The sequence below is a fragment of the Aotus nancymaae genome, unplaced genomic scaffold (genome assembly GCF_030222135.1).
Source record: "Aotus nancymaae isolate 86718 unplaced genomic scaffold, 86718_ANA_hifiasm-v0.15.2.pri h1tg000108l, whole genome shotgun sequence".
NCBI classification, from domain to species: domain Eukaryota; kingdom Metazoa; phylum Chordata; class Mammalia; order Primates; family Aotidae; genus Aotus; species Aotus nancymaae.
This window is the reverse complement of record NW_026988523.1, coordinates 13,135,848-13,153,535: the sequence shown is the minus strand read 5'-3', so window position 1 is coordinate 13,153,535 and position 17,688 is coordinate 13,135,848. Positions and strand designations below refer to the sequence as shown.

Sequence of the window (17,688 nt, the reverse complement as noted above, 5' to 3'; positions counted from 1 at the left end):
GTAGCTGGGACCACAGGTGGCACCTCCACACCTGGCTTCATTCAGGGAGCATCTTAGTTTTCTCCCCAAGTTTTGAGTCATTTCAACCCATATAAAAGTTACTGTGGGACAGAACACTGACCAATTGTTACTATCTTTCCGTATTCCTCATCTATGTTACGTCAATTTGTATCATCATACACACATTTTTTCTGTATCGTTAGGAATTAACACAGATATTTCTGAAGATGTCACCTTTTTATTCTGAAATACTTCACCTCTTTCCTGTAACAAGGATATTTTCTGATTTAACACAATAATTACCACATTCAGGAAACTGAACATTGAAGTAATACCTTTATTTAATGTATAGCCCATATAAGATTTCCCAGCTTTCCCAATAACATTCTTTCAAAAATCTGTTTTGTTTTGTTTTAAATCCAGGATGCAGGCCCAGATCTCACAGCGTGCACAGTTGCCATGTCTTTTTAATTTTCTTAATCCAGAACAGAGGTCTACAAAATTTTACTGTAAAGTAAAATGTAGGGGTTGCAGACCCCATGATTGCTGTTATAGCCACTCAGAATTGTCATTGTAACACAAAAGCAGCTATACACGATATGTCAGTGAATAGGCATGGCTGTGTTACAATAAAACTTTATTTACAAAATCAGGTTGTGGGCCACATTTGACCCAAAAGCCAACTCCTGATCTAGAACATTCTCCTTCCACACCCTACCTTTCCTTACCCAATGTTTTATTATTTATTTTTTTACTTTTTTTGGGACAGAGTTTCTCTCTGTCACCCAGGTTGGAGTGCAGTGATGTAATCTCAGCTCACTGCAACCTCCACGCCCTGGGTTCAAGCAGTTCTCCTGCCTCAGCCTCCTGAGTAGCTGGGATTACAGGCATGTACTACCATGCCTGGCTAATTTTTGCATTTTTAGTAGAGATGGGATTTTGCCATGTTGGTCAGGCTTGGTCGCAAACTCCTGACCTCAAGTGATCCACCCACCTTGGCCTCCCAAAGTGCTGGGATTACAGGCATGAGCCACTGTGCCCAGCCCCTCAAAATTTTATTATACAGTTTTTTAGACACTAAAAAATGGAAGTAATTTTATAGCAAACACTCATATACCTAGATTTTCCTATTCACATTTTATTTCACATAATCACATAGCTCTCCAACCATTGTATTTTTGGATACATTTCAAAGTAAGTTGCAGATATCAATATAATTTCCCCTAAACATTTTATTATCATTAACCACCTTAAAAAAAAAATGCCAACCAGATGCAGTGACTCACACTTGTAATCCCAATAGTTTGGGAGGCTGAGATGGGAGAATTGTTTGACTTCAGGAGTTCAAGACCAGCCCGGGCAACCTAGGGAGATCTCGTCTCTACAAAAAATTAAAAAATCAGCCAGGCATGGCCGTGTGTACCTGTAGTCTCAGGTACCCAGGAGGCTGAGGTATGGGAGAATTGCTTGAGCCTAGGAGGTTGAGGCTGCAGGGAGCTGTGTTCACACCACTGCACACTCCAGCCTGGATGACAGAGCAGACCCTGTCCCTGTCTCAAAAACAAAAACAAAACAAAACAAAAAAAAAACTGCCTTGACAGTTTTGAAGTGTTCAGGAGGTTATTTTGCAAAACATTCTTCTAATGTGGATTTGTCAGATTGTTTGCTGAAGATTCAGGTGGAACATTTTTGACAGGGGTATCGCTAACATAATGACGCATCTCTGGTGAGCTCATTAAAAGTACCAGCCAGGTGTGGTGGCTCGAGCCTGTAATCCCAGCATTTTGGGAGGCTGAAGTGGGCAGATCACCTGAGGTCAGGAGTTTGAGACCAGCCTGGCCAACATGGTGAAACCCCCATCTCTACTAAAAATACAAAAATTATCTGGGCATGGTGGCACAGGTCTGTAATCTTAGCTACTCGGGCGGCTGAGGCAGGAGAGTCACTTGAACCCAGGAGGTGGAGGTCGCAGTGAGCTGAGATCGTGCCGCTGCACTCCAGCCTGGGTGACAGAGCGAGACTCTGTCTCAAAAAAAAAAAAAAAAAAAAAAAAGTACCAGTTCTTCCCAGAGACTCCGTTTTTGTAGGTTTTAAGTGGGAGCCCAGAATCTATATTTTTCATAAGTTTCCCCCAGTGATTATGCTGCTCAGCCAACCTGGAAGTTAGTACATTATTTCATACAATTTTCACAGCAACCCATAATAAAACAGGGGCCCTTATCCCTGTGTTTTGAATTAGAAGGCTGAGGCTCAGGTGGGTAAGGAACTAGCTGGAGATGGAGATCGCTCACCTCTCCGTGGTGGATCCACACTTGGAGTTCTGTGTGTTTGACGCCGACACTTGCCCAAGCATTGTCCTTTCTGCTAGACTGCCCCCTGCTGTCTGCAACAGTACTGCAACTAGAATTCTTGCCTGCTGGCCCCAGGCTGGTGGATGTTTTCAAGTCAGTGTCATAGCAGGGAGGGTCTGAGAAGACAGTTGCCATGGCCACATTTGATGGCCTAAACTGAGGCTCCAAACCCTTGCTTCATCAAAGTCTCTCTAGCCTAGGAAGCTGTGGGTCTCTTGGGCCTGGGGCTTTGGGAGGCAGAGCTCATGGCTTAGAGGCAGCATCTGCTTAAATGTTCCATCAGAGCCCTGATGAGGAGATCTATCCTGTGTTATTTTTTCCTTACCCAGTTACACTACTCCAAGGGTGAGGTTCAGAGCACGTTTGCCCTGGGCGTGGAGGAGCGTCGTTTTCACATCAGCACCCGGCTGGTAGCTGCTACGGCCAGTCTCCCCAACTTCATGAAGCTGGAACAGACTTTCCTACAGGTGTGTGGAGGACAGCCCAGGCCCAGGGCATGCTGGGGTGGGAGCGGGGGATTCTGGGACAGCCCTTTGAGAAAACAGAAATTGTCCTAATGTCCTGGTTCCTGGGAGGAAGGGCATGCAAGGCTGCGAAATGGACAAAATTTGCTGGAGTCGATTCTCAGCTGGTGTCTATATCCATCCCTTCTTCCTTTTGCATGATTTATTGAGCATCTACTAGGTGCCAGGCACTATTTTAGAAGCTGGGGTGTGACCTAAAATGGAAGTGATCAATCCTTCCTTTCATCAAATGTGTACTCTAGTGGGGGAGGTTAACTACCCCAAATCACACAAACATGCCAGAGAGTAGTATGATATGGAGAAGACGCACTGAAGTGACGGAGAGTGAACAGCGAGCGTATTTAGATCAGGTGGCCAGGGAAGGCTCCACTGAGGAGCTGGCACTTAAGCTAGCCACGGATAATAAGCGCCAGCCATTTGAAAATCTAGGGGAAGGCCAGGCATTGTGGCTCACGCCTGTAATCCCAGCACTTTGGAAGACCAAGGTGGGTAGATCACAAGGTCAGGAGATCAAGACCAGCCTGGCCAACATAGTGAAAGCCCATCTCTACTAAATACAAAAAATTAGCCAGGCATGGTGGCACGTGCCTATAGTCCCAGCTACTCAGTAGGCTGAGGGAGGAGAATCGCTTGAGCCTGGGAGGCAGAAGTTGCGGTGAGCAGAGGTCACGCCACTGCACTCCAGCCGGACAACACAGCAAGACTGTCTTAAAAAGAAAAAAAAAAAGCAAACTTCTGACCCCACCCCAGCAGTACCCCTGCAGTGCTCTTAAGTGACCCTCGGACGATGGTGCCTACCAGCAGGGACAGCGACCCACTCTGAGCCTTTGCATAGGCTGTTCCATCTGTCTGGAATGCTCTTCCCTGACTCCTCCCCAAGCTTGCTTCTCTGCATTCCTTTCTCCCTTGAATGTCTCTTGTGACCATCCTTGTCCCATCATTTTCTGTCCTGTGACTATCTCCTTGCAAACCTGGAAGCCCCATAAGGGCAAGGATCGGGTCTTGGCTCTCTTTGTACGCAGGCGCTCAGCACTGGCTTGGGAGCATAATACGTGCTCAGTAAATGATTGAGAAATCTCAATACCAACTGTGTGGCTCCTACAAGCTCCTCTCCATGATCTAGCCCTGGGCTGAGTGTACTATTTGTATTATCTTGCAGAGGCTGACACTTTCTTGCCTCCATTGTATAGGAAAGTGAGGCTCAGAGAGGTTGAGAAACTTGCCCAGAGCCACATAGCTTGGCCATGGAGTTGAGAGGTGGCTGTTCTGTGCTGTCTCCATTTGGCCACAGTCCCCTCACCCACTCCCCTCCTTTATGTTATCAACTCATCCTTAGGAAGCATTTGGCTTTTTGATTCCCTGACATATGTCACCATGCAGGAAACTATAAATGATCCACAAATACTCCCTTTCTCCTCCTCTGCAAGCTTCTCTCCTTTCCCATCCCAGGCAGAAGCGTGTGTCTGGTTCCCCTGTGATGCCATCATTCTTTTCCAGCTCAGTGCCCTTCCCAGGGAGCTGGTCCCGCAGACCACATACGAGTGAGCTCATGGGACCCGTGTCCTGTGCCAGGTGGTGCAGTGGGATGGCCAGGAGTTGGCCCTCACTGGGAGCCTCTCCGGGCCTCTCCCCAGGCCCTTCAGAAACCTCAGCCTGCAGGGTGTGTGTGTGAGGGATGCAGGCAGCAGTGACCCAGTCACTCAAGAAATCATCCCTGGCCGGGCACAGTGGCTCATGCCTGTAATCCCAGCACTTTGGGAGGTCGAGGCAGGCAGATCACTTGAGGTCAGGAGTTGGAGACCCGCCTAGCCAACATGGCAAAACCCCATCTCTACTAAAAATACAAAAAATGAGCCAGGCATGGTAGTGCACACCTGCAATCTCAGCTACTCGGGAGGCTGAGGCAGGAGAATTGCTTGAGCCCAGGAGGCAGAGGTTGCAGTGAGCCAAGATGATACCATTGTACTCCAGCCTGGGCAACAGAGTGAGACTCCATCTCGGAGAAAGAAAAAAAAGTAAAGAGGACATGAGATCGAGAGTGACTGGGCAGGTGGGTGGGGGAGCTAGTGGTGGGAAGAAGCCTGGTGCTTTGGGGAGGGCCGGAAGGGGAATAAGACAGGGGCAGAGTGATTGGCAGGGGCGGATTACAGGGAGATGAGGTCAGATGGGCAGGGACAGATCCTGCTGGCCCTGGAGGCCGCAGTGAGGCATGCGATTGCTTTCTGCTTTTGGAGATGCTGAGTCTGGGTGTTGGGGATGAGGCGGCTTTTTTATCCAGATACTTTCAGTCTCCAGCCTGGGAATGGCTCTGGGCTCTTCCATAGATGGGGAGCAGGGCAATCTCTCCACCCCCGATCCTAATTCCTCTACAGAGATATTGGGGGCAGGGTACCAGCTTCTCCATCCTCCCTAGCCTCTCACTTCCCAACAGACATGGGGTATGGGGGTGCCGTTAGGCTCTCCTCTCCCCCACCTCTCCCCCGTACCCCCACAACTGCCCTCCCATCTCAATGCAGGTGCAGCTCACCTGGAACAGAGGACAGCCTGTGACCCTGCAGCTCGCCTGGGCCGACAGGTTCTCAGCACACAGCACCTCCTGGGACGGCTGCCTGGCCACCGCCCCGGGGCAGGTATGCGGGGAGTGGCCGCTGTGCCCAGTGTGGGGCTCCCCTTTGCTCCAGGCTTCTCGGCTGGGCCCCCCAGGTCATGTTCCCTATTCTCTTCCCTATCAGCTCCAGGAAACCTGGGGCCTGGACACCCTCTGGGCGTGCAGGGCCGTAACACAGACCCCGGACATGTTCATTGAACAGCTTGACCTGTCCTGGGGCCAGCAGCGCATGAGGCAGAACTTGACATACAAGGTGAGGCCTGGGGAGCAGCATCCAGGCAGGGAACCCCCGGGCAGCTCCACCTGCTGCAGGAGCACCCCGCTCTGGGACCGTGTGGTCTTGGGTTCCAGTGCTTGTGAGATCCTGGGCAACTCATTTCTCGCTGTGCGCCTTGGTTCTCTCATCTGTGAAATGGGCACAATACTCCCTACCTAGGATGTGGTGAGGGCTCTGGAAGACAAGAAAAGCATGTATTTCCAGCATGAGATGCTGGAAACAGATGGGGAAGGAGGTGGGGTGCTAGGAGGCTTCTGAGGAGGGGGCGGAGGGAAATCGAGAGCTCAGGTTCCTAGAGGCGTCGGGGACCGGGTCTCCTCCAGCATCACTGCCTGATGGGCTCCTCATGGGGCCCAGCACTGTTCTGCAGAGCCTGGGGCAGGAACCAGGCCATGGAGAACTGGGGAGAGCTGGCCCTGGAAGTCCCCTTCCTCCTCTGGGCCTCCCACCTGGGTTTCTGGGGCTCTTAGGTCCAGCACCCTAAATGCTCACAGCAGAAATCCTGCCCTGGGAAGGGTGCGGTGGCTCACACCTGTAATCCCAAAACTTTGGGAGGCTAAGGCGGGGGAATTGCCTGAAGTCAGGAGTTCGAGACCAGCCTGGCCAACATGGCAAAACCCTGTCTCTACTACGAATATAAAAAAATTAGCTGGGCATGGTGATATGCACCTGTAGTTCCAGCTATGTGGAAGGCTGAGGTGGGAGAATCACATGAACTTGGGAGGTGAGGTTGCAGTGAGCCGAGATCATGCCACTGCACTCCAGACTGGGCTACAGAGCAAGACTCTGTCTCAAAAAAAAAAAATAAATAAATCCTGCCCCAGAGTGTAAGGGGGTGCTGTGACTGATGACGGCTCTGATGGTGGAATCCTGGCACATTCTCTTGCTCAGTGAGGGTCTCCACCTGCAGCTGACCATGGGTATTCTCTCACGTGGTAAGCCCCTGACACATGGGCCCTGTCATTCCAGAGGCATCGGCCATCTCAGCCAGACAAGATCATCGTGGAGGCCACGCTGGAGCACGTCCTCGGGGCCTCTTGTGCCCGGCAGAGCTTCCAGGGAGAAGTACAGACTGACTACGCACACTTGCTGCGGCACTCCCTCCACCTGGGGCTCTGTGACCTGTCCAGGGTGAGTCTGCCCTGGGGAAAGGGGTAGCTGGAGGACCAGGGACCCATGGCGAGGGGGCAGCAGGGAGGGTGGTGCCCACAGAATGCAGGGGTGTGAGCAAGGCAGCCAGACACCAGCATGGTGGCTCTGCCATTTGCCTGCTGGGTGACTGGGCAGGGCGCATCTCCTCTCTGAGCCTCCAGTGTTTCATCTGAGGAATGGAAGCAGCAGCAGGTCCCAGGATGTAGGGTGATGGTGAGAGTTAAGAGAGATGTGATGCAGGAATGCTCAGCCGTGGTGCCTGGCACAGAAGTTAGGGTTGCTGTTGTCATGACTGCTTCAGAAGAGAGGTGTTGGGGCCCCTTTTCCTCAACCCCTTTCCCCTCTGGGGTTGGTATCTGGTTGATTGGTTCTTCTATCCACCCACCCATCTATCCATTCATTCACCCATCCTTCCTTCCTCCTTCCCATCTTCCATCCATCCCCCAATTTCTGCCCTCCCACCCTCACTCCCTCGCATCCCTCCATCCCTCCACCATCCATCCATCCATCCATCCATCGATCCTGCAACCATTATCCATCCATCCATCCATCCATCGATCCTGCAACCATTATCCATCCATCCATCCACCCACCCACCCCAGGGATGCACACTTTTCTGTAAAGGGACAGATAGTAAATGTTTTAGGCTTTATGAACCATCCAGCCTCTGTTGCAACTACCAACTCTACCACTGTCTCGTGAAAGTGGCTATGGATGATATGTAAGTGAATGCATATGGCTGTATTCCGGTAAAAGTATTTACAAGAGTGGGCAGTGAGCCAGATTCGGCCCTGAGCCACAGTTTCCTGCACCTTATCGATTCCTCTGTTCATTGAGAAAACGTGTATGTTTCACCTATGCCAGGCCGTGCTCTAGGTGCAGGGACTGGGTAGTGAAAGAGACAGCCTGGGTGCCGGCCTCCTGGGTGGTGCATTCCAGCGGGACCAGGAAGATACAGCAAACTAGAGCTGCTTGGGCTGTGGTCAGGGCGTGGTAAATGCTGTGTAGGGAGGAAGCAGGGAGAGGGGCAGGGTGTTGGAAAAGGGGCCCTGCAGAGGGAAGGGGCCTGAGGCAGGACTTTGCCTTGGGGAACACGGGGCAGCCCTTATGGAGGGAGCAAGGGAGGTGAGGTTGGGAAGATGAAGCAGGCCACAGGCCATGCCAGAGCCCGGCTTCTCTTCTAATTGCAGGGGACAATGTCTGAGTGTGTGTGTGTGTGTGTTTTTTTTTTTTTTTTTAAACCTGAGACAAAGTGTCTTGCTCTGTTGCCCAGGCTGGAGAGCAGTGGCACCATCTCAGCTCACTGCAACCTCTGCCTCCTGGGTTCAAGTGATTCTCCTGAGTCAGCCTCCTAAGTAGCTGGGATTATAGGTGAGCACCACCATGCCCGGTTAAGTTTTGTATTTTTAGTAGAGATGGGGTTTCACCATGTTGGTCAGGCTGGTCTTGCACTCCTGACCTCGTGATCTACCTGCCTCGGCCTCCCAAAGTGCTAGGATTACAGGCATGAGCCACTGTGCCTGGCCTAGATGGATATTTTTTAAAAATTTAAAATCGATTTGTTATGAGACTGGCTCATTTTTGTATTTTTGGTAGTGACAGGGTTTTGCCATGTTGCCTAGGCTGGTCTCAAACTCCTGGGCTCAAGTGATCTGCTCACCTTGGCCTTCTAAAGTGCTGGGATTACAGGAGTGAGCCACTGCGCCCGGCCCTGAGTATTTTCATAGGCGCTTTCTGTCGTGGGGCACTGGGAGTCTTGGGGAGGGATGTGGCGTGGGGAGCCTGGTGTCCTGGAGATAGGGCATGGTTATTGTGCCTTCCCTTGGTTTCCTACAGGTCTGACCGCAGCCTCCCCAGCCAGCCCCTTCCTGAGCCTGGTGCCGGCAGGGGACAGAGACCGGGGCAGGGCCTGGGCCGGGCTCCACTCGGGCCTCTGCCGTCCTCCTACAACAGGGAGGAGAAAGTGAGGCTGTCCGTGTCCCGGGCCCCAAGCTGTCTCCAGGCCTCTGTGGCCCATCAGGAGGGTGAGTAGTGGCTGGGTCCCAGCTCAGCTTGCTGGGTCACGGCTCCCGTTGGCTCAAGAAAGGAGAGGGGCTGGGCATGAAGATGTCAGAAGTCAGGGCTGGGCACAGGGGCTCACACCTGTAATCCCCGCACTTAGGGAGGCCAAGACAGGAGGATCACTTGAGCTCAGGAGTTCGAGACCAGCCTGGGCAACATAGTGAGACCCTGTCTCTACTTAAAAAAAAGCCTGGTGGAGTGATGCACTCCTGTGTCCCAGCAGCTGGGAGCAAGCTGTGATGGTGCCACTGCACTCCTGCCTCGGTGACTGTGAGATCCTGTCTCAAAAAAAAGGCTCAGGAAACCCTGTCGGGACTGCATGGCATCCCTCACTGATGGCTGTGTTGGGTGAGGCTGCTGGGAAGGGTACAGAAGAGGGGGCTTCAGGTGGCTCAGCACGTTGATTGAGGTGGTGCAGCTCCAGGTTCTCAAGTCCTAGGGCTTTGAGGCTTGGCCTGGGGCAGTGGGGAGCTACAGAAAGCGGTGAAGGAGGAGTGGGCAGCTGGAGACATCATGGGCGCACCAGCAGGTCCCCTTCTGGCTCCAGGGGGCAGAGAAGAGAGTGTGGTGCTGTGGGCGTGTGCCCACGGGCAGACAGCAGAGGCGGAGGTCCGGTTCCAGGATGGCAGGCAGCCCTTCCAGTCCCTGGGATGCCTGACCCTGCAGGCTGCCAACAACAGCCTCCTGCTGCTGCGCAGGGCTGCCAGGGCGCCTGCTGGGCCATGTGGAGGTGAATGGGCCTGGGCTGAGACCACAGCGCCAGGAGCCCCTAGACCTTAAGGTCCATCTGTGCCCAGAAACCAGAGCAGACAGCCAGCCCCAGGGTGAGGCCCGCACCTGCTGCTGCCACCGAGACCGTTTGTCTATTTCATTCCTGCGCGGCCCCGAGGGAATCCAAGCCTCTTCTCCGTCCTCACAGTCCGGGACTGCAGCAGCTGCCTCGCAGGTGCAAGTCCGGCTATAAGAGAAGGTTCCAGCACCTGGTGGGTAGCACAGGGGGTTGGGTGGAGAGCTCCCTCTCTGGACTGGCTTGTAGCTCCCACTCGCCAGGTATCCCACCCTGGGCAGGAGGGTCTGGGGCTCTCTCTGCCCTGGACCTCACCCTGATTCTGCCTCGGTTTCCCTGCCCAGGTACAGCTGGCAGGCACCCTGGATGGCGTGGCAGGCATCCTCCTGCGGCTGTCCCAGGCAGGGCGGAGGCCATGCAGGTGAGTGGTCGGGCGGTTGCCACCTTGTGGGGCCAGAGCCAGGCGAGGCAGGCACTGACCCAGCACCTGCCTCTTTACCTGGACCAGCTGCAGGTGGGGCTGGAGCAGCTGCAGAAGGAGCTGGAATGTGAGTGTGGGAGGGAGGGCTCAACCCTGCACCAAAATCCACGCCCAGTCTGGGGCCCTAAGCCCTCATCTTGGCCTTTGGCACTGTCAATCAGAATGGTGGCCTTGCTTCCCGCGGGCCTGCAGCCCAGCTGTGTTTAGACCCCAGCCTTACTTCTTACAGACCTACAGCCTTGGGTTGTTTTGTAACATTTTGTTTTTGAGATGGAGTCTCACTCTCTTGCCCAAGCTGGAGCGCTGTGGCATGAATTTGGCTTGCTGCAACCTCTGCCTCCCGGGTTCAAGCGATTCCCGTCTCAGCCTCCCGAGTAGCTGCGACTACAGGTGAGCGCCAACATGCCAAACTAATTTTTCTATTTTTAGTAGAGATGGAGTTTCACCATGTTGGCCAGGATGGGCTTGATTTCTTGACCTCGTGACCCACCCACCTTGGCCTCCCAAAGTGCTGGGATTACAGGTGTGAGCCACCACGCCCGGCCCAACCTTCTTTTTTTCGTGGTCTGCTGTCTTTCTTACAGGGTCTCCACGCTAACATCCCTGGTGCCTGCTGCCTAGGTCTCTTCCGCCTGCTTTCTTTTTAGCATACAGCCTTGTTTCTGTGAAGCTCACTGCCACAGGGTCTCGTTCTGGTTCCATGATGAGCTCTCTGTGGCCACGTGGCGGTTAAACGCTCACAGCTGCTGCCCCAACCGCCCTCCTGGCAGGACTAGGAACTTCTGGCCTCTCCACCATCCGGGGTAATGCCCAGCACAGCACAGAGCCCCCAAGACCCTGCCCAGCACCAGGGTGGGCGTCCCTCTGACTGGCTGTTGAATGTCACCTCCGCATCCTCTCTGCTGTGCCAGGGTCCCTTTTGGGCAGTGAACTGGGAGGAGTGCTGCAGGACTCGGCACACTGTGCTGTTAGCGGCTGTGACTGACTACAGCAGGAGGAGGCAGGAGTGTCGGCGCAGGGAAGGGGGCCGGGGCGGAGTCCAGGGGAACCAGGGCCAGCACCCAGTGTCCTCTCCCAGTCCGGATGCCCTTGGCTGCCCCAGCAGTATGTCACCCAGCGTGTTTAGTGGGGGCTGCCACATTGGCAGGTGCTGCTTGGCGTGGCCCACACTGTCAGACTCCTAGGAGGCAAGCCAGGGGTCCAGCATAAACCACGTTTTACAAACAGTTCAGATGCAGAGAGCCTCGTATCACTTCTAGGAGTGGACAGCCTATGGGTAGGCCATGCAGAGGCAGCTCAGGCCTGATGGGACAACTCGCCTGCAATCTCCAGTGCCTGCTGCTCTATTCCTTTTCCCCCACTCCCCCCATCTTAATCCCAAGAACAGGCCCTGTCTCCTCGAGGCCTCTGAGCGTCCAGAAGCCTCATGGTGGGTGGTGGCTGCCCGTTGCCGGGCCCCTGGCCACACTGAAGGACGCCTCCCTGGAGGTGACGCTATGGCCCCTGGAGGAGATGTGGTGGGAGTGGGCAGAGGAGGCCACGTGGCATCTGCAGGCCTGGGTGCCCAGGATGCCAGGCAATGGGGGTCCCAGGCCCATCAGGGCAGCTCTAGGGGCTGTGAAAGGGGCCCTGGAGCTGGTGAGTGAGAACAAGGATGGGGCGTGGCTGGCAGTTGAGGACAACCGAGACAGCTCTCACTGTCCCCTTCCTCTCCAGGTGGCCCACCAGATGCTGTCCTGGGCTGAGGCCACATTCCCATGGGCACTGAAGAGGCTCCGCAAACCCCTGCTGGACCTGTACAGCCTCGCAGCCAGGTAACGCAGGGTTGGGAGTAGCACGTCTGGCGTTCCGGCCACATCAGGTGCAGTGCTTCCACACGCTCTGACCCACTGACGCCTCTGACCGCCCTGCACAGAGGCTTCTTCACTCCCCATTTCACAGGAGCGGAAGCTGGGGTTTCTTCCTCACTCCATAGAGGCCTCGTGAGCACGGCCCCAGTGCAGGCAGGATTTTAGGAGCTGCAGAGGAGCGCAGTGGGCGAGGCCGACCCCTGCCTTCAGGAAGCTGTTTTACTTAGACATGAAGCACAAGAAATCGTCTACAGCAGGGTGTGCACCACTCCCTGCAGAGAGCCTGAGAGTCACCTCTTAAGCAGGCCATTCCGCTCTGTCACATTTTCTTGGTTTTGTGTTTTTTTTTTTTTTTTTTTTTGAGATGGAGTCTCGCTCTGTCCCCAGGCTGGAGTGCAGTGGCATGGTCTTGCCTCGCTGCAACCTCCACCTCCTGAGTTCAAGCGATTCTCCTGCCTCGGCCCTCCGAGTAGCTGGGACTACAGGCACGCGCACTACCGCACCTGGCTAATTTTTTGCATTTTTAGTAGAGACAGGGTTTTGCTACTCCAGGCTGGTCTCAAACTCCTACCTTAGGCGATGCACCCCTTTGGCCTTCCAAAGTGTTGGGATTACAGATGCGAGCCGCCACACCCAGCCTGTTTTGTAATCTTTTAAACACACAAAAGCCCTTCTTTCTTGCAGGCCATGCAGAAGCCGGCTGCAGGCTGGGTGTGGCACACTGCACATCATTTCCCACCACTGAGCCATACCTTAGGTGGGCGGGGGGCCGTATGGTGTGGCCATGGCAGGCTTTGAGGAGAGGGTACAGTTCGAGCAAGAGCCATGGGGCCAGCGTGGGAAGAGAGCTCCAGGTGGGGGCACCACTGCACAGAGTTCTGGGAGAGGGATGTGCCTGGCCTGTTTGTTTTTGAGATGGAGTTTGGTTCTCTGTCACCCAGGCTGGAGTGCAGTGGTGTGATCTCAGCTCACTGCAACCTCTGCCTCTTAAATTCAGGTGATTCTCCTGCCTCAGCCTCCCAAGTAGCTGGGATTACAGGCATGTGCCACCATACCCAGCTAATTTTTGTATTTTTAGTAGAGACAGGGTTTCGCCATATTAGCCAGGCTGGTCTCAGACTCTTGAGCTCCAGAGATTCGGCCTTTGAAAGTGCTGGGATTATGGGCATGAGCCACTGTACCTGGCCTGTTTGAATATCAAGCTGGTGGGGCTGAAGCAGAACATGAGTGAGGGAGAGTGGATGCAATCGGAAGGGACTGGGCGGTCCCAAGGCTGGGGGATGGGGGTGAGGGCTCTGGCTTCTGCTCTGACCTAGGAAGGACATGATCATCCTTTCACTTCAAAGGCCCCTTTGTTCCCTGTGTTGAGAACACAGGGGTGGTGGATAGAAGTGGGACACCCAGTCTAGAGCAGGGGCCTGGGGACCCAGTATCCTTTTCCCTCCCAAGCACGAGGCCCACCAGGAACCGGGCTCCAGGCAGGGGTCAGCCCCCTTCTTCCACACTGCTGGCCTTGCAGAGTGTCTGGACTCCAGCTCTGCCTCTAACTAGGATTCCTCTGCATCGGCTCTATGTGCCTCAGTTTCCCCAGCTGTAGAATAGGGACTAAACCCTCATCGTGGGGAAAAGGCTCCATGTAATACAAGTTCCTACTCCTGCCTTCTTGCAGTCAGAATGTAGGCTGAGGAAGGGAAGCGCTCCCCAGGCCGGGCTTTGGCTCGGCTGAAGAATCACCTTCCTGGTTATTAGCCTACCTGGTGAGTGGGATCTGGCAGAGGTGCCAAAAACTGGATTCAACTGGCAGGGACGGCGTTGAGGGTGCTTCCTGCCCCCAGCTGCAGGGCCTCTGGGCTCCCAGAAGGTAAGTGAGGCCACCTGCCCCTGCACCCCCTCCACCTGCCCATCAACAGTGTGCAATGTTCCTCTTCCCACTCCACCCCCACGTGAACCGAGATCTCCCTGATCATTCAGATCTCACAGGCTTGACCCTACTCTACATACTGAGAAAGTTCCAGCCCTTCCCTCAACTGCAGAAATTTCCTAGACATGTTGGTTGGGCATAGTGGCTCACACCTGTAATCCCAGCCCTTTGGGAGGTCGAGGTGGGCAGATCACTTGAGGGCGGGAGTTCGAGACCAGCCTGGCCAACATGGTGAAACCCTGACTCTACTAAAAATAAAAAAATTAGCTGGGCATGGCAGTGAGTGCCTCCAGCTATTCTAGAGGCTGAGACAGGAGAATCACTTAAACCCAAGAGGCAGAGGTCGCAGTGAGTCGAGACTGTACCACTATACTCCAGCCTGAGCAACATTCTGTCTCAAAAAACAAAACAATTTCCTAGACCTTCCAGCTCCTGTCCTCAGCATCCCCACACACAGGCCCCATGCTGCCCAAGACCCAGGGGGCAGAGCAGGCATGACATCAGACACCCGTGTCCTCAAAATGGGGCAGCTTGTTTCTGCCTGGCCTCACCCTCCACCTCCGCTGTCATGCCGGCCTCTGTCCTCTTCCACCTCATTATGGGATTTCCTAGAACAAGGACAGCCCCTCCCCGAGAGGCACCCCCATGCTCTCCACAGCCGAGCTCTTCCTGCGGACCTGTGAGCTCCCCATCTGCAGCCAAAGGAAGCAGGCCTCGGCCAGGCGCAGCAACTTGTCCTGTGCATTCCCTCTAGGAACTACTCAGTGGTGGTGACGCTGCTGCTGCCTGGGGGGGACGAGCCCCTGGATGTGGCCTGGGTGACCAGCTACCTGGTGGAGGAGAAGCTGTCGTGGCCGCTCTGAGAGCTGTTTGGGGCCAACGTGCTGGCCGAGTTCTACCGGCTCGAATGCCACCTGCCGCAGGGTCCCTGGGAGTGTGAGTCCTGCCCCGGGCTGTGCCGCCCTCGTCCCTGGGAGCCCCCTGCCCTGTGGGCACAGCAGCAGGGTCATGCAGGGGCAGGCACTGTGGGGGCACAGGGAAGCCTGCAGAGGCTCGTGGCATCACAGTGCCAGGCCCAGAGCTTACTGGACTTCCCAAGGTCCTCTGGGACTAGGGCTGAGGCTGCACATCCTGCTTTTGTCCAGAATACAAGGCCTGGCCCAGCCGAGGAGTATGGTGGGCAGTTTAGGGCTTCAGGCCAGCTCCCTCCCTGTGGGCTCTGCTGGAGCAGCAGGCAGACCTCCCATTACAGCTGGAAGGGCACTAATTGAGTTCAGACTCGCCGGTCAAGGGCGACCTGCGGCCAAGGGCGGTGCTGGGATGACCGACTCTGGGCTCCTGGGGAGCTTGCGTGTGGCTCAGGCGAGTCTGCTAACCTCTGTGCACTCGGATTCCTCCACTGTGAAATGCAGGTAACCACGTGGCTCGCTCACATGGGTAAGGTGCATGTACAGTTCTTAATGCACAAGGCAGCCCCTCATGTCCGTCGGGGAGCCACGGTACCCAGGCTTGGCAAGGAGCGGTTTACCCATGTGGGACTCACACGGAGGCCTAGGGCTCCCTAGCAGCATAGGTGCTGTCATGTCTAAGCAGCACGCGGATGTTGTAGAAAACAGCTTGGTCTTCAAGTTCTGTGTGTGTGACCACGGGCTTCTCTGTGCCCCTCAGTTCTGACAGCTGACCACGAGGCTGGCAGTGCCTCCCTCGGGGTGCTGGCCCTGGCCATCAGGTGCCTGGCTGTGCACCATGAATGGTGCTTTCCCGCCATGGGCAGGAGCACCCCCAAGGCACAGCTCAGGGGCCACACTGGCTGGACTGGTTAGACCTGCTCCTTCACAGGCCATCTCTTCCCGACCCTGAAGAGGCAGGTCTGCAGGACGCCGCTGTCATGTTTGAGAGAGCCGTCGTCCATCCACTTAAACAGTCAGTTTTTCCCCCGCAGTAGCTTCCTTGAGATTAAATGGATGACTTGTATGATATGTGATTTTTTTTTTTTTTTTTTTTTTGAGACTAGGTCTCACTCTGTTGTCATGGTTGGAGTGCAGTGGTGTAATCTCAGCTCACTGCACCCTTGACCTCCTGGGTTCAAGTGATCCTCCTGCCTTAGCCCCACAAAGCGCTGGGATGGCTTAGCGCCACTGTGCCCGGCTGATGTGTGACTTTTAAGTGCATGATTCAGGGACTTCTGGTTTATTCACAGAGTTGTGCATGCCTCACCACAATTGATTTTAAAACGTTTTTATCATCCTAAAATGAAACCCTGCAGCTGCCAGTCTGCCTGCTGTGTCCATGGCTGTGCCTGCTCTGGACATCTGATGTAAGCAGAAGCATAGAGTATGTGGCCTCTGAGCCAGGCTTCGTTACTTAGCACAGCGTTTTTGCAGCGGGTCTCAGGTCTCCATTCCTCGTTAGGGCTGAATTGGCCGTAGCCCTTCAGCTCATGTCATCCTGAAGCTGGTGGGGGATCGCTGGGCTTCTGGCTGCTGCACCAGGGGAGGGGGACTCCTGGCTAAGCCAGGGCTCTAGGCGTGGGGTGCCCACTGCGGGGGGTGGAGCTGGCCCCACTCACCCTGCCTTTGGGGCTGCTTCTCCCCAGACCATGCCCTGGTGGCCAGGGCCCAGCACGTGTTGACCTTCAATCGCCAGGTATGAGACCTCAGCGCCCAGTGCGGCAGCGTCCTGCTGGCCCAAGACTTGGCTCACAACACATTCTCCCTGATGCTGAGTCGGACAGGCTCGGGGCTCACGGCCCTGACCATGGAGCTGAATCATATGACCCTCATCTTCTACCCAGCCTGCAGGTGAGGAGGAGAGGCCCGAGCTTCCCCCCGGAGACCTGTGCCTGTGGCAGGGCACCTGGGGGGACGGTACTTTCAAGCTTGTCCCCTGGCTGTGGGTCAGCCCTCCTGCCCAGCCACTCTGGCCCACAGGCTGTACAACTCCTCCCTGCTGGGGGAGAGCTGTCCAGACCTCCAGCTGCCTCCTGCCCTGACAAGGAGGTACGTCTCCAGGATTGAGTGAGGACGGGGTCTCCGTCTGCTGTGACGTGCCCACCGGCCTCTGCAGCCTGACTCTGGGCCTCTGGCATCACGGTGAGTCTGGGCCCCGGCGGGGTTGGCCCCACTGCCAAGAGCCTCTTTGGAATACACCATTCTCAGCTTCCAGTGTGGCAGGTCCCTGGGCTGTAGGCGGTGACCGTCGTTGAGATGATGGCACCGAGGCCCAGGGCTTTCTGCCCCCATCCCTGGGATACACGACTCCAGGGTGGAGTTGGCCCTCTGCCAAGGAACACAAAGGAAGGGCCTAGATTCCGACCACTCAAGCTGAGGACATGGGGACAGGATCGGGGGACACACGCTGTCCTCAGTCCCCGTGCTTCCTCTCCCTCCCTCCTCTGATGAGGGTTTAGAGCCAGGGCCCTGGGCTCTGGGAGTCCGGGGTGGAGGTGGCGGGATTCTACCACTACTTGGTGTGCCTCGGGTCCCCTGGGGGAGGATCACGGGCTCTCAAAACCTCCTCAGCTTCCCTCCTCCCACAGGCATATCTGCCATCCTTCTGGGCACCAACGACAATGAAGCAGGCAAAGAGCTGATGTTGCCGGACGGCTCTGTGGCCTGCAGCCTGGAGGAGCTCAGCCTGGCCTGGCAGGTGAGCGGGTGCACTGCCCTTCCTCCCT

The 17,688-nt window shown here is 55.2% G+C and overlaps 1 protein-coding gene across 4 annotated transcripts in view; it reads left to right on the top strand.

Annotated features, from left to right (window-relative positions):
* LOC105711631 (uncharacterized) overlaps nt 1-17,688 on the top strand; it is a 100,295-nt gene that overhangs the window by 70,382 nt on the left and 12,225 nt on the right. For 2 of the 4 annotated variants that reach the window (XM_064370497.1, XM_064370498.1), the window contains 13 exons: nt 2,681-2,818; nt 5,392-5,505; nt 5,608-5,736; nt 6,730-6,891; nt 8,186-8,283; nt 8,749-8,936; nt 9,074-10,631; nt 11,958-12,055; nt 13,761-13,952; nt 14,767-14,948; nt 16,213-16,329; nt 16,609-16,813; nt 16,943-17,660. In XM_064370497.1, coding sequence (XP_064226567.1) covers nt 2,681-2,818; nt 5,392-5,505; nt 5,608-5,736; nt 6,730-6,891; nt 8,186-8,245 — 603 coding nt within the window. In that variant the 3' untranslated portion in view covers nt 8,246-8,283; nt 8,749-8,936; nt 9,074-10,631; ... (4 more) ...; nt 16,609-16,813; nt 16,943-17,660. The remainder of the gene's footprint in view (nt 1-2,680; nt 2,819-5,391; nt 5,506-5,607; nt 5,737-6,729; nt 6,892-8,185; nt 8,284-8,748; nt 8,937-9,073; nt 10,632-11,957; nt 12,056-13,760; nt 13,953-14,766; nt 14,949-16,212; nt 16,330-16,608; nt 16,814-16,942; nt 17,661-17,688) is intronic. The other 2 variants (XM_064370499.1, XM_064370496.1) reach the window with 2 other exon arrangements.